Source organism: Littorina saxatilis, unplaced genomic scaffold (genome assembly GCF_037325665.1).
Source record: "Littorina saxatilis isolate snail1 unplaced genomic scaffold, US_GU_Lsax_2.0 scaffold_579, whole genome shotgun sequence".
NCBI lineage: Eukaryota > Metazoa > Mollusca > Gastropoda > Littorinimorpha > Littorinidae > Littorina > Littorina saxatilis.
The window spans coordinates 33,915-55,922 of record NW_027126529.1 but is presented as its reverse complement, the minus strand read 5'-3'; the positions used below and the strand labels follow the sequence as shown (position 1 = coordinate 55,922).

At 41.8% G+C, this 22,008-nt stretch overlaps 1 protein-coding gene across 3 annotated transcripts in view; it reads left to right on the top strand.

The window, feature by feature from the left end:
* The first annotated feature begins 543 nt into the window (after positions 1–543).
* LOC138954962 (phospholipase A and acyltransferase 3-like) overlaps positions 544–22,008 on the top strand; it is a 55,373-nt gene continuing 33,908 nt past the window's right edge. The window contains exon 1 of one of the 3 annotated variants that reach the window (XM_070326698.1): positions 544–624. Coding sequence is in view for 1 of the 3 variants with exons in the window: in XM_070326696.1 (XP_070182797.1) it covers positions 17,879–17,896 (18 nt within the window). In the remaining 2 variants the exon portion in view is untranslated. Of the gene's footprint in view, positions 625–972; positions 1,579–17,711; positions 17,897–22,008 lie in introns of those variants that run through there. The other 2 variants (XM_070326697.1, XM_070326696.1) reach the window with 2 other exon arrangements.

The following is a 22,008-nucleotide window of genomic DNA, read 5'->3' as shown; positions in this document are numbered from 1 at the left end:
AAAGTCATTAATTAATTTTTAAGCCACCAAGCTGAAATGCAATACCGAACCCCGGGCTTCGTCGAAGATTACTTGACCAAAATTTCAACCAATTTGGTTGAAAAATGAGAGCGTGACAGTGCCGCCTCAACTTTCACGAAAAGCCGGATATGACGTCATCAAAGACATTTATCAAAAAAATGAAAAAAACGTATGGGGATATCAATCCCAGGAACTCTCATGTCAAATTTCATAAAGATCGGTCCAATAGTTTGGTCTGAATCGCTCTACACGCACGCACGCACACACGCACACACGCACACACATACACCACGACCCTCGTTTCGATTCCCCCTCGATGTTAAAATATTTAGTCAAAACTTGACTAAATATAAAAAGGAATGAAGGAAACAAAGAAACGTGCCGGCACAATTGTGATTGCGGACACTTTTAACCGACTTACATGATCACGTGAAAACCCAAGGCTTTGTATACCCCTAGATTACAACGTCTCCTTTACTCTTTTTCTCTCTCACCACCCACCCACCTCCCCCCGTCCCCTCCTGTTTCACAACCTGTTGACAGGTTCTGGTAAAAGCAGGGCTGACAGTTTCACGATAGCAGTCAGTAAGTCACAGCTGAACGGTAAGTCTTGTTGTCTTGTTTTACTTTATGCAAACACACTTATTGGACAGAATGTGTTGCTATCTTACCGCTTATTTGATGAATTTCATTGGACTTAATTCGTTGTTATGTTTTCTTTGCTTATGATGGACCATGTTTTACGAGACTATATCCCTGTACATATTTCAAATCCGACAAAAACGTCGCATTGAAACAGCGAAGTATGCATTTGAGAATAAGACCAAACATTCACTTGAACTCCCTAAGTTCAACATCTTGCTTGCTTCGTAGGCAGTATTGGGGCCTGTTTCGCTCTGATCTAACGAATGTGTATGAGCGGAAACGCTGTTCGTGCGAACGGAAACATGCACTTTAGTGTACGAACGGAAACATGGTGTATGAACGGAATCTGCATGTTTTCAAAAGACAAGTGATTGTACAAAAGCCATGGGTTTCTATAAACTTCTGTTCAAGCGAAATGTAACAGGCAATGGTTTTGGTGAGCATGTGCAAATCAGGGGTCAGATTCGATAATAGAGCGAGAAAAACAAGAAAATGTTTTAAAAAATCAGGCAATTCTGCCACGTTCGGCCCGCGTGTGTTATCATGAGGATTACTTGCACCTTGGTACTTATCGTACACATAGCCCAACCAGTTAGCTACCTTATTCTTGCAATATCACAAAAGCGCGCTGCCCACACGACTTACCGCCACGTTTTTTCCCCAAGCAAGTGTCAAAAATGAGGCTGTATGAACAGAAACATCCTGCGGACGAACGGAAACATCCGGTGTATAAACGGAATCAGTTGACACACCGTGATCAATAATCTCTGGCTCAACAGCTTGAAGCGTTGGGAATCCAGGTAAAACCGTGCTGCCAAAAAAGATCTGTCACATTACCGAACTAGACTTCTGCGAAAAAGTAAGTACTATATTAACCAGAATTGGTGCTGTTACAAGGGATCGTCCTGTAAGGTGAGGCAAATATTAGTTTTTTCTCAAAGGTAAGGCGTCCGCCCCGTGATCGGGAGGTCGTGGGTTCGAACCCCGGCCGGATCATACCTAAGACTTTAAAAATGGCAATCTAGTGGCTGCTCCGCCTGGCGTCTGGCATTATGGGGTTAGTGCTGGGACTGGTTGGTCCGGTGTCAGAATAATGTACCGCACCGCCCTGATATGGCCCTTTGAGGTCGGCTGGGCTCTCTCTCTCTCTCTCTCTCTCTCTCTCTCTCTCTCTCTCTCTCTCTCTCTCTCTCTCTCTCTCTCTCTCTCTCTCTCTCTCTCTCTCTCAAAGATGTGATCGTTTTGTCGTTGCACCTATCCATATTGTTAATGCATGCGCTGGATATGTCATTAGGTTTAAGAGAAAGAGAGTGTGAGAGAGAGAGAGAGCGTGCGTGCGTTCGTGTGAATATATGTTAGAGAGAAAGAGATAAAACCGGGTGATTGTCCATAAATACAAACACACGGCATGTATTACTTAAAAGGCCTTGCCATTCCTCTTCCCCCAGCAATTCTCTCGTCAAACTACTGCAGTGGAAATAATAATAATAATAATAATAATATGGGAGATTTATAGAGCGCTTTACATTCTCAAAGCGCTTTACAATGACAAACATACATAATACATACAAAGCAAAGCAAAAGCATGTGCAGCAGCATTCAGCACACAAGTGAACAACGAAACTCAAACACTGCATCAATACAATCTGCAAGCATACTAACACAGGCAAAACATTCAAACATTCAAACACCTGATTCAAAAATGCACCATGTTGAAATAAAATTAATCAAAATACTGGGTGAAGAAGTGTGTTTTAAGGTTTGATTTGAAGGAACAGAATGTTTGGCAGTGTCGGATAGAGTAAGGGAGAGAGTTCCACGCAACGGCAGCAGAGTGGGAGAAGGCTCTCTGGCCGTGCTGTTTGCGACTAAAAGAAGATAGACGGAATATTCTAGTGTCTACAGAGGAGCGGAGGGATCGTGAGGGTGTATAGAGTGTGAACAGGTCAGATCAGTGATCGCTTAAAGTGACAAGCGAGTATAGCGCAGTAGCGTACATAACGTCACAGGAGAAGCGCGCTTTTCTTTATCATTTTTATTTTGTGAGCTTGTATTTAATCCAAACATGACATATCTATATGTTTGTAAAATCAGGAAAATATAACGAATAAGATGATTACTAAAATTTTGATTTTTATCAGAATTTTCTGATTTTTAATGACCGAACTCATTATCTAATTTTGAAGCTTCCAAGCTGATATGCAATCCCATATACCGGGCTTCATCAAATAATGCTTGACTAAAATTTATATAACTTTGATCAACAAATGAGAAGGTACAGTACCGCCTAGACTTTTACTAACAGCCAGATATGACGTCATCAAAAATTTTTATCGCAAAAAGGTTAAAAAAAAATTTTTTTAAAAGGTCTGGGGTATTATCTCGAAGAATTTGAATGTAAAGTTTCATGAAGGTCGGTTCAGTATTTTCCTCGGAATCGATCTACACACACACACACACACACACACACACACACACACACACACACACACACACACACACACACACACACACACACACACACCACGACCCTCGTCTCGATTCCGAATCTATGTTAAAACATTTGACAAAATTTTAATTCAGACAATCGTCAGCTATGTTTACCAGCGGCAAGGGCATTTTTACACTGTCTTAGACAAATTAGAATATCGAATTGTCATTGTGCGCGCCTTCGTGAGCGAGGCTGGTACTACATATTGTTCATACGAAATGACAAACACAGGTTACAAGCGATAACGCGCAAAAGTACTGGTTTATTATTTTACATCTGACACTAGGGATCAGTAATGTATAGATATATAGTTACAGTACCACGTAATGCGGTAAAAAACTTATGAACAGAAAGAAAAAGAGAAAAGAAAACAAATTATTAGACATGGCAAAAGTATCAAATGCATTAACAAGACACGAGAAGTAAAAACAAGAAAAATAAACAATCACAAGACAGGAGAAGACAAACAGACAAGAAAGTTACAATTACCAAACACTCGTTGGTTAGTCCTTCAACAACAATAAAGAGTTACGTTCTGTACGTTCAACAACAATAAAGAATTACGTTCCGTACGTTCAACAATACCATAAGCACTAAGAATACTCAAGAAACTTAGCATACATACGTTTAAAACCAAAATGGCTAGTTTCAGAAAAATACAAAACGTTGACTCATCAGGCCAGGAATACAAAGCAAACTGTCATACCAAAAAAGTCTAACGACAACGTTCCTGCGTTAATCAAAGTCACAAACAAGATATTTACTCATCCACTTTCCCTCAATAACGTTACAAGAAATAAGCCCGTTTACAAACGATCACCACAGACCGCAAGCTTCTTTTACCTAAATTCTTTTAACGTAAGGCTGAAAAAGTCGGAGAAAACGTTTCACTTCGAACTTCGTTAACCACAGAAAACACAAGTTATCATTATAAACATTAGCGACTTTCTAGCGTCTACAAAACATTGCTGTACGTTCACAACACTAGAACAGTTGAACACACAATAAAGAAACACTACAACAAGTCAGACTTTCAACTCACGTTATACATAAACAACTCACAAAGTCATTACAAAATGGCGACCAAAACACAACACAAACAAGTAACAACAAAATTACCTTATGCGCTGTGTGGGTTGACCAGCAGTACCAAAAACGTGTTGCCTCACAAACGAAGGGCACAAAACGATTCACACTTGAGAAACAACTGTCTCCAAGAACATTACGTTGACGTTAAAACATAAGAAACACTCCGTTGGTTCACTTGATAACCTTCATACGTTTACATCAAAACCAAACGCTTCCTAAAACCCTCAGATCGACTGACGAGACAGGAGTCAAGCAGCGGTATTTATGGTAACAAAAACCTAACATGGAATAGTTATTCAAAAGTCAGAGGTCACCGGATTGACCAACCAACAACATTCCTAAGACAGAATCGGGTGAAACTACTATTTTACAACCAATCAGTAACCGATCACGCACTCCGTGCATGCCCAAAACTTAAAACGGTATATTTAACAGAAAGAACATCAAGGAACTAGCTGACATCACAAAGCTAAAAACACGTGAGTCACACGTATTCTAAAACTTGCAACGCAGATTCGCAGGGCTCACCTCAAAATCAAAACACGGAAAATAGCACGTGAATCTCACGGTGTTCTAAGACTAAACAACGCAGTTTGTGACGCTCCGACCAAAACCAGGTCACAACAACTGAACAAGGAGCACGTGAATCTCACGTAAAAATATTAACGCTCCACAAAACGGGTCACAACAAGGTGCTACAATAAAAACACGGTTTACTTCTTTTTACATCGTGCAATGGCTTGAGCAAACGTAATTACAACAAAAGTAGGTGACTGCATGCCACATCGGCATGCACACTCCCACCGGAAATTATATTAATATAATTTACTTCAAAAACCTTTGTACAAATATATTCCTTATATCAAAAGAAGAATAACGCAGATTTAGACATTTCAAATGTACAACTCAAAATCATTGAGTTGCAAAACATTTACACAACAATATTACGGTTCAATCACTTTCAGTGTTTCAACACATCTCGTTTCAACTAAAAGCCACTAGTCATTTACTCGACGGCATAAAAAACGCACCACTTAAATCATAAATGTCCGTTACATCATCTGGTATAAAAACAAACCGCAACTGTCAAATTGGAAAAACACTCCAAAGTTCATTGTTCTTTCAAGTTTGCTTACACAGCTTTGTCTTTGTGATTTTCACAATCTACTAACACAGTCATTTTGTGAATCGGTCGCTCTAATATGCGACTATCACCAGTGGGACGGCCGTGATTGTCTAGAGCCTTTGTTCCAACATGCACTTTCACTCGTCTGACCAGTCCATCAGATCCAGGCATCACTTCGACTACACGAGCCATGCACCACTCTGATCTGCACAAGTTCTGGTCATGCAAGACAACAACATCTCCCACCTGTACGTTTGCCTGGGGACGTTGCCAGACACGACGTTTCTGCAAAAGTGAAAGGTACTGGCTCTTCCATAGCAGCCAGAATTCGTCTGCCATCCGCTGGACACAGCGCCAACGTTTCCTGGCGTACAAGTCTGGATCTTCAAACACACCAGGGGGCGGAAGGATGGCACCTGACTTCATGGTGAGGACGTGGTTGGGGGTCAAAGGGCGTGGTCCATCTGCCGATTCCAGTGACTCGACAGACAGTGGTCGACTGTTCACGATGGCCATCACCTCGTATAGGAACGTACGAAGTGATGAGGTAGTGAGACGCTGGCCTGATCTTCTGAGAAGACCATTCAGGATGCTGCGTATCGTTCGGATCTGACGCTCCCAAACGCCACCCATGTGACTAGCTGCAGGGGGGTTGAACTTGAACTCACATTTGCTTTCCAGCATCTTTGATGTCAGTCGTTCAGAGTCCATCTCCTTCCATGCCAGTTTGAACTCGTTGCATGCACCTACAAAGTTCGTTCCTTTGTCACACCGAATGCGTGATATGTTTCCTCGCATGGAGACAACAATGCGTAGGGCGTTGATGAAGGAATCACTTGACATGTCATCCAGGGTTTCAATGTGGATTGCCCTAGAGGCAAAATACGTCACGATCAGCCCGTACAAGATTAATGTCATGAACTTGACGCAGTCATCACGGTACCCTTGTTTTTTCTGGCGTTTCAGGCCCTTCAGATGCTTGACTGCGGCACCTCTGTTGTCGGGGAGGGACGGTTTCTCTGGTCGAAATGGTAAGGGCATCTCGTAGTGACCAGCTTCGTTGATCTTCACGTTTTCCTTCACGATCTTCGCAAACTTTACATCGTCCTGGGACATGGATCCTGAGTCACTTGCAAAGTCTCTTTCCATAACATGTAATGGGTCAGTACACGAGACTTCGTCCACCTGTACCTTGTAGACGTGAGCTACACGTTCTTCTTCCCTCGATCCTGGCTTGACGATGACGCGCATGGACGAGGCTATGCCATCAAAGGCGACGGAATGCGGTGCCTTGCCGACGATGCTCCAACCTAACTTAGTCTCTACTGCGAATGGCAGTCCTTGGACAACGTTTAGGGGCATGAGGGCTTCAGCGCAGTCGTAGCCAATGAGGAGGCCTGCTTCGCAGTCAGGGTACAAGGGGGGCAGTTTAGGAGACAGGTGTTGGAGATGTGGGTAAGCTTTGACAGTCTCTGAGGTGGGGATATGAGTGGGGTCAACGGTCAGATAAGGTCGTGAGATGGCAGAAGGGAGCCTGACAAACTCACAGGAGGTAGGAGAGCGGACACGCAATCCAGAGTACTTCCTGCCGGAGACCACAGCATTGTCCTCAGTCAGTGTGGAGACCCTGAGTGTAGTCGGCTGCGATTTGGCTTTAACTTCTTCAGCCACTGACTGCACTACAAAAGTGGCGTTGGACATAGTGTCCAGTAGTGCGTACGTCAGCACTTCTACGTTGGGGTTAGAGTCACTGGAAACGAGAACGGGAACGATCATAGACGTGAAACCGATGCTGTTTTCCTCGCTGGCCTTAAGAGCAGACACCGTAGGGGTCGACGATGACAGTGGCTCTTGAACGTCAGCAGCAGAGGTACGGTAATTGTTCTTGTGTTCACTCGCCCCTTTGTTTTCACTCATACTGTTCTGATACTTGAAATTGTCATCATGAAGACAAGTGGGATGAGCCTTCTTGCACTTCTTGCACGTCTGTTTCTGCATACATTGACGGCTCTGGTGATCCTTACTTCTGAGACATCCGTAGCAGATACGGTTCTTGAACAGAAAATCTCGTATCTCAACCAGAGGCTTCACTATGAGTTCCTTACATGTCCCAGCGTCATGGTCCGGAAGTTGACAGTGCAGACATGCGGTGACATCCTCTGTCAGGGTTGACAAGTTCGTTGTGAACTTTCTTGGTGTACCCGATGCACTTGTCAGGCCGAAAACAGGGTCGTTAGAAATGTCTGCTTCGAGAGTAACGAACGACACGAGTTCATTGAACAGAGGATACCTCTTCTTTTCAACCTTAGTTCGAGCAACTGTTCTAGACCATCTGTGACTCATCCAGTCTGGGAGCTTTCCGACGATCTTCCGTAGGTACTGGGCATCATCCAGGATGCTCAGTCCACCAACTTCCTGGGCAGCAACGGAACATTGCTGCAAGAAATCGGCCAGACTTCTGAGTCCCTTGGGATCCTTGCTTTTGACTGGGGTCCATTCGTCCAGCTTGGTCCGGAAAGCTTGCGAAACGACGTATGAGTTGCCGAACCGATTTTCCAGCACTTCCATGGCTCTCTCGTAGGCATCACCTTCTCTCAGCAGAAAGAAGCCGGTCACGGCCTCCTTTGCTTGACCTCCGATGTACCGTTGCAGATACAATAACTTCTCACTGCTGGTTATGTTCTGTCTCTCGATGAGGAACGAAAACGACGACCTCCAAATTGGATATTGGAGAGGGTCACCAACAAAAATGCACGGCTCCTGCATCGGCAAACGGTTGATCATCAGAGCGTCTGATAGGGTTTTGGCGAGAGAGTCCATAGGAGTGTCCTGCTTGGCAGGAGTAGCAAGTGGACGTTGGTAGTACGCAGACGGGGGGTAGGAGGCAAATGGACGATCTGCATGACATTCCTTGTCAAAGTTCATGTACGCAGGGGGCCTTGCGTTTTCGTTTCCCCAAATAACTTTGGGGGTGGTCTGATGTGGGTCCAGGAATGTGGGCACGAAAGGCTCTGGTTTGGGATGTAGGTGGGTATCATAGGGGAAACAGGGTGGGGTAACTTGAAAACGTCTGTGGTCCATGCGTTGGTGACGTTCTTCTGGGAAGTAGGTGTGTCGTTCTTGCGTCTCATCACCTTCCCTTGTCTCTGGTAGGTGATAGGACCAACCTGTGTGGTTGAGATCAGGCGGGCGAGAGCCTGTGATGCTTGTCGTTGAGTGTCCAACGTTGTGCAGAGGCGGCTGACCAGTGTACGCACCAAGAGGGTGCTGCAGTGTGGTCAGCAGCGCTGTAGGCCGCATGGAGGATGTAGTTGCAGCCGTCGTGTAGTTGGGTGTGAAGGGCTCCTGATGGACAAAAGGAGCGCTCGTTCCGACGTGATGGGGGGCGTTGACATCCTCTCTACGTTGAGGTCCGTACACCTCATAGGTGGCGTTGTTGGTAGTAGCGGCGCTTGTAGAGGCGTTGACTCCAACGACGAGGTCCACGACAGGTAACGCGTGCTGTCGTGGCTCAGTCGTTGTGGTTCCTGCGATGAAGTTGGTGACAGCAGCGTTGACAGTAGAGATGTCACGGGTGCTGGCGGCGTTGCAGACAGGAACAGACGTGACGTCCAAGGCTGGCTGGTGTGTCCCTTGATCAGCAATGACGGCAGCTTGACAGACAGGAACAGACGTGGCGTCCAAGGCTGGCTGGTGTGTCCCTTGGTCAGCAATGACGGCAGCACCTGTCCCTATTCCTATCGCTGTTTGCTCATTGTTTAGAGGAGGGGCTACAAGACTGTACAAGGGAACGAAAGGACGAGGGTGGAACCTAGTGTTCAACAAATCAACTGACGGTAGATCAGGGAGATCCTGCTGAACGGATTCACCTTGTTCCAATACTTGTAACATAGCTTGTTGTTCTCTTAAGCTAATTTTCAATTCGGTGGACTGAATTTGTCTCAAAGCCTTTTTCTGTTTAATATCTTCAAGAGCTGCTTCAGCTGCGTCTTCGGCCTGTCTAGCTGCTATTCTCTCAGCTTCCTTAGCCTGCCTAGCAGTTTCTTCGATCAGCCTAGCTGCATTTCTCTCAGCTTCCTCAGTCTGCCTAGCTGCATTTCTCTTAGCTTCCTCAGTCTGCCTAGCTGCAGTTCTCTCAGCTTCCTCAGTCTGCCTAGCTGCTGTTCTCTCAGCATATTGTTGTTGTAAGAGATCCAGTTCACTAAACTGAGCTTCCTTTATTGCGTCACCTTCCACTTTTATGGCCAGGGATGCAGCCTCTAGTTTAAGAGCCAATTTAGTGTCTTCAGAGCTAACACTTTTAGAGCGGAGAGACTCTGCGCGAGAAGCTACTTGGCTACCTGATCTCCTGATACCCGACTTGTGGCTAGCTGACTTGTGGATGGCTGACGTAATGCTAGCTGCTTTATGGCTGGCAGTCTTACCACTGGCTGACTTGTGGGTGGATGACCCAACGCTAGGTGTAACACTGCTATGCCTGGAAGTAGGCTCCTTAGTCACCTGCACGCTAGTCGTTTGTCTGTCAAGAGCTCGATCAATGTCAAACATAATTGTCTGAACTGTCCTCTGAACATCATCCCAACTTTCCTGAATGGTTTCACCGCTACCAATACTACGAAGACCTTTCTCTATGTCACCAAGATCCTTGTACATGCTCAAAACAATTTGTTTTTGACTGGTTAACGACTCTTGATTAGGAGTTTCTTGGTTAAGCTCTGTTACTACCTCACCGATTGCTCGTTCCAAGAATGTTCGTTGTCTTGCAAAGTTTCTAGTTTTGATCTCAATCTGGTAATCTCTACCTTTTCCAGTAGGCTTAATGTCACGCCTAGGCCTTTGAGAATGTTCATCTTCATCGCCGTTAATGTCATAACCTGAAGCTTCCAATGGTTTATCTGCTGGAATCTCCTCCATTACAATGTTCGCTTATTCAAAAGCACTAAAAACCTACATAAGGTTTATCTGTTTAAAAAGTAAAATGAATCGATCTGAGGGTCGTTTGGGATAATACACAAAAGTCACAAAAAATGCGCCGGATACGGAGTAGGAAGATCTCTAACCGACAAGTTGATCTATGTCGAACTATGGTTCACTAACACAGTGACAGGTAACAATAAAGTCTTTTGCTGGTTATCAACAGCTACGTTTACGTTCATTGAGCGTCAATAACAAAAGTTCTTTACATTCACTTGGCTGGACTTCAGCTAAATTTGTTTACTTTAGCTAAAGTTCTTTCACTGGGCGTCAGCAGCTAAGTTTTTTACTGTGCGCGCCTTCGTGAGCGAGGCTGGTACTACATATTGTTCATACGAAATGACAAACACAGGTTACAAGCGATAACGCGCAAAAGTACTGGTTTATTATTTTACATCTGACACTAGGGATCAGTAATGTATAGATATATAGTTACAGTACCACGTAATGCGGTAAAAAACTTATGAACAGAAAGAAAAAGAGAAAAGAAAACAAATTATTAGACATGGCAAAAGTATCAAATGCATTAACAAGACACGAGAAGTAAAAACAAGAAAAATAAACAATCACAAGACAGGAGAAGACAAACAGACAAGAAAGTTACAATTACCAAACACTCGTTGGTTAGTCCTTCAACAACAATAAAGAGTTACGTTCTGTACGTTCAACAACAATAAAGAATTACGTTCCGTACGTTCAACAATACCATAAGCACTAAGAATACTCAAGAAACTTAGCATACATACGTTTAAAACCAAAATGGCTAGTTTCAGAAAAATACAAAACGTTGACTCATCAGGCCAGGAATACAAAGCAAACTGTCATACCAAAAAAGTCTAACGACAACGTTCCTGCGTTAATCAAAGTCACAAACAAGATATTTACTCATCCACTTTCCCTCAATAACGTTACAAGAAATAAGCCCGTTTACAAACGATCACCACAGACCGCAAGCTTCTTTTACCTAAATTCTTTTAACGTAAGGCTGAAAAAGTCGGAGAAAACGTTTCACTTCGAACTTCGTTAACCACAGAAAACACAAGTTATCATTATAAACATTAGCGACTTTCTAGCGTCTACAAAACATTGCTGTACGTTCACAACACTAGAACAGTTGAACACACAATAAAGAAACACTACAACAAGTCAGACTTTCAACTCACGTTATACATAAACAACTCACAAAGTCATTACAAAATGGCGACCAAAACACAACACAAACAAGTAACAACAAAATTACCTTATGCGCTGTGTGGGTTGACCAGCAGTACCAAAAACGTGTTGCCTCACAAACGAAGGGCACAAAACGATTCACACTTGAGAAACAACTGTCTCCAAGAACATTACGTTGACGTTAAAACATAAGAAACACTCCGTTGGTTCACTTGATAACCTTCATACGTTTACATCAAAACCAAACGCTTCCTAAAACCCTCAGATCGACTGACGAGACAGGAGTCAAGCAGCGGTATTTATGGTAACAAAAACCTAACATGGAATAGTTATTCAAAAGTCAGAGGTCACCGGATTGACCAACCAACAACATTCCTAAGACAGAATCGGGTGAAACTACTATTTTACAACCAATCAGTAACCGATCACGCACTCCGTGCATGCCCAAAACTTAAAACGGTATATTTAACAGAAAGAACATCAAGGAACTAGCTGACATCACAAAGCTAAAAACACGTGAGTCACACGTATTCTAAAACTTGCAACGCAGATTCGCAGGGCTCACCTCAAAATCAAAACACGGAAAATAGCACGTGAATCTCACGGTGTTCTAAGACTAAACAACGCAGTTTGTGACGCTCCGACCAAAACCAGGTCACAACAACTGAACAAGGAGCACGTGAATCTCACGTAAAAATATTAACGCTCCACAAAACGGGTCACAACAAGGTGCTACAATAAAAACACGGTTTACTTCTTTTTACATCGTGCAATGGCTTGAGCAAACGTAATTACAACAAAGGTAGGTGACTGCATGCCACATCGGCATGCACAGTCATGTAAGTTCGGTTTGCACTGTTTTCTTTCAACAGTGATTTGTATTTGTGTCTGTTGATTTTTCGTGATAGGTTGTATGTGTAAAAGCGTTTGAAGCCATTTACTAAAGTCGACCTTGCCGTGACCTTGAAACTTTTCGAAGTTCAACCAGACTTGCGTAATGTCTGGAAGTCATCAGACACTAATAGCGCATACAGGTTCAAGGCTTTTATTTCAAAAGCATTTGAGAAAATGTCAACGTAATTTGTTTTTTTTCTCACTATTTACAATTACAATATATAATCATCAAATCAAATCCGCGTTGTTCGTACTGACGCAAAACTGAGATTATACCAACTTCTTTGTCTGTGAGGTTCCAGAATTGTAGTTGAGCACATCTCTATATAAATGAAAAACTAAAAGTGCAAGAAGGTTCAAGGCTTTAATTTCAAAACACCACTATTCCTTTTTTCACACACAAAAATCGTCAGTATCTTCATGGACAGTTATAGCTGAACCTAAGGTCGGCAGGTCTGTAATAAACACTATTCGCAGAACTGGTCTTTAATTTTCAAAATTTGCTGTCGAACTTAACCACAGTTTATGGTAACAATTTATTCCCAAATGTGCTTGATTTTGACCCCAGTTTGGAGATAATCTGTCATTTAAAACCTTCAACATCGATGAAACGTCTTACGCAGGTGGTCAAGTATATCTGAGATTAATAACAACCAACATTGCATAAGTTTTAAAATAATTTGAAGTTTAAAAGGAGCATGAAACAACGGGACCCCAAAGTGAGACCAGCATCGTGGAAAGTAGCCTACCATAATTATGTGTGTTGCGTGCGATTTTGTACTCGTATTTTTCAATCACGTTTAAACCAGCTAACAACCTACTCATAGTGTACCTGCTTCTAGGGAGAGCTTTTTTCCCCCAAAAAGATAAACAATCTATTTAACAAAAATGTGTAGATGCATGTAAATTACCTTGCCAAGGTTGAGTCGACACTACTTATAGAAACAGCTCAGTTGCTTTGTCCAATGACTAAGCCACTTCTGGAGAAAGAAAAACACTTATAGATTCTCCCGTTGAGTCTAGGCGTGACCTTGTCCCTTTGATAGAACCAGTTCTTGCACACCCGAGAAAAGAAAAGCGCCAAAAAGGGCGTTCCGTGTTTTTCAGAATGGAAGACTTCCTGCTTTGGGTCAAGGTTTTAACAGAGAAGGTGACAAAAGAGGGAGTTTAGGGTGGAGACAGTTTGTAAAGTGTGATTAATTTGTTTCCTTCTTTTTCCTTCCTTACACACACACGCACACACGAACACACACACACACACGAACACACACCGGCACACGAACACACACCGGCACACGAACACACGAACACACACACACACACACACGAACACACACACATACACACACACGAACACCGTGGCACACACACACACACACACACGAACACACACATACGAACACACACACACGAACACACACGAACACACACGTACACACACACACACACACACACACACGAACACCGTGGCACACACACACACACGAACACACACACGAACACACACACATACACACACACACGAACACCGTGGCACACACACACACACACACGAACACACACACACACACGAACACACACACACACACACACACGAACACACACACACACACGAACACACACACACACACACACGAACACACACACACACACACGAACACACACACACACACACGAACACACACGAACACACACACGAACACACACACACACACACGAACACACACACACACAAAACACTCTCTCCTGCACGTCCCTCTTGCCCTTCCGCTGTCCTGCTCAGGAGAAGGCATACCAGACCGTGCGCGACCTGATGTCACGAGACCCGGTGCTACGCCTTCCTGATACTGCCAAAGAGTTCATCTTGCGTACAGACGCATCGGACGAAGGGATCGGCGCCATGCTGATGCAAGAGCATGGAGGTAAACCGTTTCCGGTCAGCTATGCCAGCAAGAAGCTGTCAGGAGCCGAGAAGAACTACTCGACCATGGAGAAAGAGTGTTTAGCCATTGTGTGGGGAATCAAGAAATTTGAACTCTACCTCCAAGGGGTGAAATTCGTGCTTCAGACTGATCACAAACCCCTCACCTACCTGAACTCTGCGAAGTTTGTGAATAATCGTATCATGAGGTGGGTGATGTACTTGCAGAACTTTGATATGCGAGTGGAATCGATCAAAGGTTCAGACAATGTTGGAGCAGATTTTCTCAGCCGAGTATGTGAGTAAAACTGTGTTCATTCTCCAACAGACTAATGTACATACCTGGATTTCAATCTGTTATGTATACATAATATGTGTACAGGTAGCGTTTCAATGATTGAAAAAAATTAGGTAAATTTCTTCTGGTGTTGGGGGTAATGTTAGGAAACGCTACCGTTGCTGAGCTTTGGTTCAGTTTTGTGTGTTGCATGTAGTTGACTTATTTGTACTTTGTGGGAAAGTACCGATATTATATTTTGTAAACACAATATTTATGCTTGGACGAGAATGCAGGTGAACTTTCTAGTCCTGTCAAAACAAGTTGTTTACCATGCTGTTTTAGTCGTGAGTTCGTGGCGTTCGTTCGGATTAAGTGTGTCGGCGCTTTTGATGTACGTCAGAGAGAATGTCGCTAGTTTAGTCCATGCACGGCTCGTATAATGTAGTTGTATCATGTTCGGTCTGGAATATTCTCGAGATTGAGTATTTACTATATATGCCAGCGCGATTTGAATGTTTAAAAAAGCTTCTATTTGAGTTCTGCTACGTTGTGCAGTTGTATGTATTGAATGCTGAATAAATCCTCGAACTCAATTTGACGAGTTGTTATCTGTTGCTGCGAAGACGGGCGACGTAGAATAAAAGAACACAACTATACGACGTTTGAGAACTTGTGGCAATCTCAAGTGTCGTGTAACATACACTATAAAATGTATGTTATTATACGCAAGGCCAAAAAAGTCAATGACGGTCACATTCTAAATCGAAGTGTTTTAGAGAAAATCATATCCGACCACTCCCAGATAAACATCATTTAACAAAACGTTAATAAGGTAACCTGCTCTCTTCTGTCCATGGATGTCTGCACATTTATTGAAGGAACCTAAGCACAACATTTGAAATGAATCTGACCCCGGATTTGAATACACTAGTGTGCCCTTAAGTGACACCCAAGGACATGTGATTAGAGCGCAAAACAATCGGCCGTGAAATTAGTAAACTCTGTTTCATTAGTTATGGCGCAGTCGCGGAGGAACACTGACTTTCTATCTGTGTAAAATGTCATATACGGTCAAAAATACAAATAACATATATTATCATTAACTGTTGATGTAATTTTGACATTTTAAGAAGGCATTTTGGGTGCAAATACTTTAAACAGATATGTGACATGCTGCAAACTGTACTTTAAAAGAGGTTAAACAACTACTCATCTTTATTTTTCGATTTTCAATTTAACATGATATCAGTTTTTAAAACATTGATTACATCGATCAATGTACAACGAGTCAGGAATTCAAAGTTCCCAACACTTATTTTGCGACCGGATAGGTTGCATGCCCTTGGCGTTCTTTCAGGAAGAATTTTGACAGAAGACATGTGCCACTCAAAAAACTGCTGAATCCTTTGTAACTTTGTGGGTGTTTTTGTTATGTTTTTTGTTTGTTTTGCTTTTTTACGTGTTTGACGGGTTGTTCGACCAAGTGAATTAAACATGAGGCTGTACGAACAGAAACATTCGGCGTACGAACCATTTACGCGGAATCAGTTGACACACAATGAGTCATCCAAAGGAAGAGACATTGTATTCTAAACCCGCATTGCTCAAATTGCACACATGCGTGAGCTGGCTGCAGGGAGTTATGTACGGGTCTAGCAATATCAGATTGCACCTGCCACTGACGGCAGACAAAACAAAATGTATGCACCATTGGTTTAAACAAAATTTTATTCAGAATTTCTTCGCATGAACAGTTCGAAACACACAGCTAGGACACGCACTCAAGCAAATGCTTATATCACGTGACCAGAACAATACTAAATTACACACATTTTCGTAATGGTGGACATAACAACAATAAACCAGAAGAACAAATTGAAAGAATGGGGATGGGGCGCTAAATAGGAACAAAAGAATCTACAGAAGATAAAAAAAGAAAAGGGAGGGAGAGGGGGAAGAAAGTACTAACAACCACAAGGAGAGGCTAGGACGAAAGCGCATAGGAAGAGAGCATCAAGTCTAAGACATGCAACATGTAAATTCAAGTAAATGTAAATGTATGCACCATTACTTAGTCTCAATCGTCTCCGGTGTCAGCTACCACGCAGTTAAACTCCTTCAAACAAATAATTGGTGCAATCATTGGGCATGCATGTGCCTTGAAGAGAGACAAAGACAAATGTCAGACTTAAAACGTCAAACATTACTTTATGCAGACTCACGGATTTATTCAATATGTTTGCCAAGACACTTGAGGCGCCAAGTGGGCTGCAATTTGCAAGACTACTAAGAACTGTATGGTGGAGAGCAATGGGTAATATTTGTACACTGTCTCTCAATCTTGGACTGTATGTACTGATCTGTATCTGATTGTTTGACTGCCAGTCTTACTCACGCACACTAATATCTGTGTGTCTAACTGTATGATTGTGTGTCTGTTATTCTCATAATGACAGACAATGGGTTGCTGAGAAGAGAGAAAGACATAATTATGTCAAGCAATAGCACACACACACACACACACACACACACACACACACACATAAAAAACAGACACACACATACACACACACATACACTTTCTTTCTTTCTTTGGTGTTTAACGTCGTTTTCAACCACGAAGGTTATATCGCGACGGGGGAAGGGGGGAGATGGGATAGAGCCACTTGTCAATTGACGGTTTCTTGTTCACAAAAGCACTAATCAAAAATTGCTCCAGGGGCTTGCAACGTAGTACAATGTATTACCTTACTGGGAGAATGCAAGTTTCCAGTACAAAGGACTTAACATTTCTTGACTAAAATCTTTACAAAAATTGACTATATTCTATACAAGAAACACTTAACAAGGGTAAAAGGAGAAACAGAATCCTTCAGTCGCCTCTTACGACATGCTGGGGAGCATCGGGTAAATTCTTCCTCGTCCCAACCAATAACACACATACACAAACACACACACACACACACACACACACACACACACACACGCACACACACACGTGCGCACAGGAATCATATACCTTCCCCCTGTCAGCCTGTCGTTTTTCCTGCTTCCTCTTCAGCTTCCTGCTAGCCGAGTCTTCACGGCTAATTAATTGCCTTGGAGAGTGGTGGAGTTGACTGTGTGTGTGTGTGTGTGTGTGTGTGTGTGTGTATATAAGTGCATCGGGGCGCATCACGCGATGAACTCAAAAACCGCGTGCCTCACACTAAATATCGTTTTGAACAGTGCCAGGTGAACTTGTGTATCACACCTTGTTTCAAGATGTGGCACACCATGCGGGTAAGTACCATATTTGAATTGGCTGTAAACTGTACACTGTGGATGGATAATGCATGCAGACTGAAGACAATGTGCTAGTGTGTGTGCATGAACAGTCTTCTGCAGATTGCGCCAGTAAGATTTCAGGATTCTATATCAAGTTTTTATGATTGACACTCACAAGTTCAAGTCTATTTAACTGTAATTTTTGTTTCTGATTCACCAGCAACACTCTTGACATTTGAAACAGTGCATATCAGCTTGATTTTGTGAGAAAAAGTATTGCAACAGTGAGTTACTGGTGTTTCATTCAAGAACAAAATAGTTTGTGTTTTTTTGTGCTTCAAATTGGATATTGTGCCTGGATATGAAGACAGCAAAAGGAATGTACTTTCAAATGTTTCATACATTTTCTAAAAGAGTAAGTTCCAAACTTTGCAAAAATATAAAGGTATGTAAGATTATCTTGTGTTGTTGATTTTTTATAATTTTTTTCAAAATGGCTCTAAATTGCGCGCTGACAGGGAACACAGGGGAAATTTAGACGCGCCTTGAATGATTCCATATTTGCATGTTGTTTTCCAGGCAGTGTGTCGTCCTTGTGATAATATGCAAGGGAACGAGTGGTGTAAAATGGCGTCTGTGATAGATTTGTTTGTGTCTGCTCGGGGCTCATGGTTTTGCATTTGTAAATCAGCCTGTTAGCTTGCAACCAATACTTATTCCATTTCGTATATGCAACAAAGACAATAATCAGTTATTTATGGAACAACAACCATATTGTCCTTTTTGTTGCGGGAGATCGAACATTTTAAAGACTGTCTACATCTGATGTACCCAAATAGCGCCATGTTGGCGTATTCTCAAAATGGCAGATCGAATTCTTTTGAGCTTAGCCAAACAATCTCGTGTGTGTGTGTGTGTGTGTGTGTGTGTGTGTGTGTGTGTGTGTGTGTGTTTGTGGATTTACCGCAATATGCGGACCAAATAGGACCAAATGGGGTCGTCCGTCGCTATATATATCGCAGCAATTTGCGGACATCGGCCAAAAGATGCGACTATTTGCGGACGTCCCCAAATAGGCGGTCTTTGGTCCGCAAATTGCTGCAATATAGTGACGGACGTCCGCAAATTGCTGCACCCCACTAAAAATCAATTTGCAAATTGTGAAATAAACATACCTGATCCGGTTGTATCTAACAATGTTGACAACTTCCTTGGCGAGTGCGAACTTCCTAAATTAAGTGAAGACGAAATGCAACAATGTGAAGGTATAATTACCATTGAAGAAGCCTCCAATGCTCTTAGGATGATGAAAAACGGGTCTTCGCCCGGTCTGGATGGTCTGACTACTGAATTTGTTAAAATATTTTGGTGTAAACTGAAGGATGTAATTGTGCAATCCTGTAATTACTCTTTTGATCATGGTTCTTTGTCCTACACCCAAAGGGCAGCAGTATTAACCTTATTGCATAAGGGAAAAGATCTGCCAAAAAACAAACTTACAAACTGGCGACCCATCTCACTGACAAACACTGATTACAAAATTTTAGCCAAGTCTCTTGCAAATCGACTGAGCAAAGTAATAAATAAAGTGGTCAATGAGGACCAGGTCGGTTATATGAAAGGAAGGCATGTCTCATCCACTATAAGAACTATAGACGATGTGATTGAATATTGCAGAATTAATAGGAAACCTGGAATTGTATTAGCCTTGGATTTTCAAAAGGCATTCGACAGTATATCCAAAAAATATATGATTTGTGCATTTCGTAAATTTGGCTTTGGAAAAGATTTTATACAATGGGTAAATGTGTTGTTTAATGAAACCAGAAGTTGTATTGTGTACAATGGGTGGCTGTCGGAAAACTTTGATGTAAAATGTGGCATTAGACAAGGATGTCCGTTCTCACCGATGGCATTTATTATTGGTCTGGAATTTCTGGCTATACGATTTAGGCAGAGCAATGAAGTAAAAGGCCTTAATGTAACTTGTAGAAATATTTTAAAACTTCTATTATACGCCGATGATATCACTTTGTTTTTGAGAGACGCGGATGACGTTACAATGGTTCTACAGATTATAGACGTATTTTCGGAGGTGTCAGGCTTGTGCTTGAATAAGCTAAAGTCTGAAGCAATGGGAATTGGATCAAGTAAAAATATCAGTTTTAATTTTGAGGTAAAATGTGTTCGGCAGATTAAAATATTAGGAGTAAACTTTAACAGCGAGAAAAGCGCATCCGAAATTGAACTAAACTGGTCAAGTAAAATTGATAAAATTAAGCAAAGCATCTTTACTTGGGAAAAAAGGAACCTGGGCATTCCTGGAAAAATTTGCATTATCAAAACTTTTCTGCTCTCGCAGTTAGTTTATTTAGTGCAATCTATTTGTATCCCTGACAAAGTGCTGCAGGAAATAAACACAATATTATATCGTTTTTTGTGGAGGAAAAAAGACTGTAATAAAAAAGCATTTGAAAAAGTAAAAAGAGTTGTTTTAAATAGCAGTACCGAAAAGGGTGGTATTGATATGATAGACGTCAAAACGATGCAAAACTCCTTCTTATGTCAATGGTTAAGCAAACTCTCATCTGGCAACCTTTCATGCAAATGGACATGGATCCCAAACAAATATTTTGAAGGGTTCGGTTGTGGCTTTGCCTGCTTTACTACAGCTATTCGACCGTCTAAGTTTAAGGGAATTGGAAGAATAAAATCGAGTATTAAAAGTGCCAGGCAATTCCGTGAATATATTGTTGAAGAAAAGTACACTACCCCGAGATCTATCAACTTCTGGCGTGATATGTTTGGCATTAATGTCGACCAATCACATTGGAACCTGGCCAAAAATGTAACCCAAGAATCCAGATTAAGAGAGCTGCACTGGAAAATATTACACACGATTTATCCAACAAATGTTCTTCTGTATAAAATTGAAATACGAGGTAGTGAGAGATGCCCCTTCTGTCCAACCGAAATAGATTACGTTGAACATTTTTTTGTTAATTGTAAGAAAATAAAAGTGCTATGGAGATACGTTGAACAAATTATTTATGAGAAATATAAAATAAGAATAGTCTTTGGAGTAGAACATATTTTGTGTGTTTATATTAATGGTGCTGACTCAATAAAATGCAAATATATAAATCACTTGATTTTGATAGGAAAGATGTGCATAAGCAAATATAGATACGGAACTCCCACTGATATTATAATAATGTTTGACAAAGAGAAACAAATACGAAACGTAGAATAGTGTATCATATGTACTTCTTTTCTGGCTTCCCTCACCGCCTCCTCTTTCTTTCGTTTCGCTAAAAGGAGAACGGCACCAGGGCAAAGGCGGAACTTACATTGTTACACGAAACACCATTTGAATGAAAAGAGAACTGTTACTAAGAAAACTTTAGCACGCTTACAATTTGCTTTTCCTCTTACTTATTGTGATTGTTACTATGTTAACTCCATTATGACACAGCCACAAACAACACTTAAGTCAACCCAAACACAGACATATGTAAGACAATAACCGACATTAAAGATGCAAGATTTTGTCCATTGTAGAAAACCACACACAATTGATAAATTTATAAAACGCCAATGAAGAAGGACGCTCAGCTGTAGAGAGAAAGAAAGAAAGAAGGAAAAAAAAACAAAAAAACGTAGGGTTTCATTCTTTTCATTTATTTTTCAGCTTGAAGCGGACTGCATGCAACTGAGGCACACAAAAAAAAAAATAAAATAAAAATAAAAATAAAAATTTTTTGCAAATTGTCCTCATATTGCTGCGATATAGGTGTGGACAACGAGCCCTGTTTCACACAAATTCCAGATCCATTGTAATATCCATTTTCAGATCATACACAGATTTTACACATTTGCAGAGCATCTCTGTATTTAGTGCCAACTGCTGCCAGCGATTTTATGTCGTTTTTAAACTGCTGTAAAATATTAACCAGATATAGCACGTCAAAAACAAAAGCAGATTTGCGGAGGAAACTTAATGGCTGTTCGATTAGTGCATAGTTTGTAGTTGCTGTCTTATTTTTACCTCCTCATAAAGTGTGTGATACGGGGTAAGGATGAAGTGACTCTTGATTGCATGCAAACACGCTACAAAAATCGTAAAA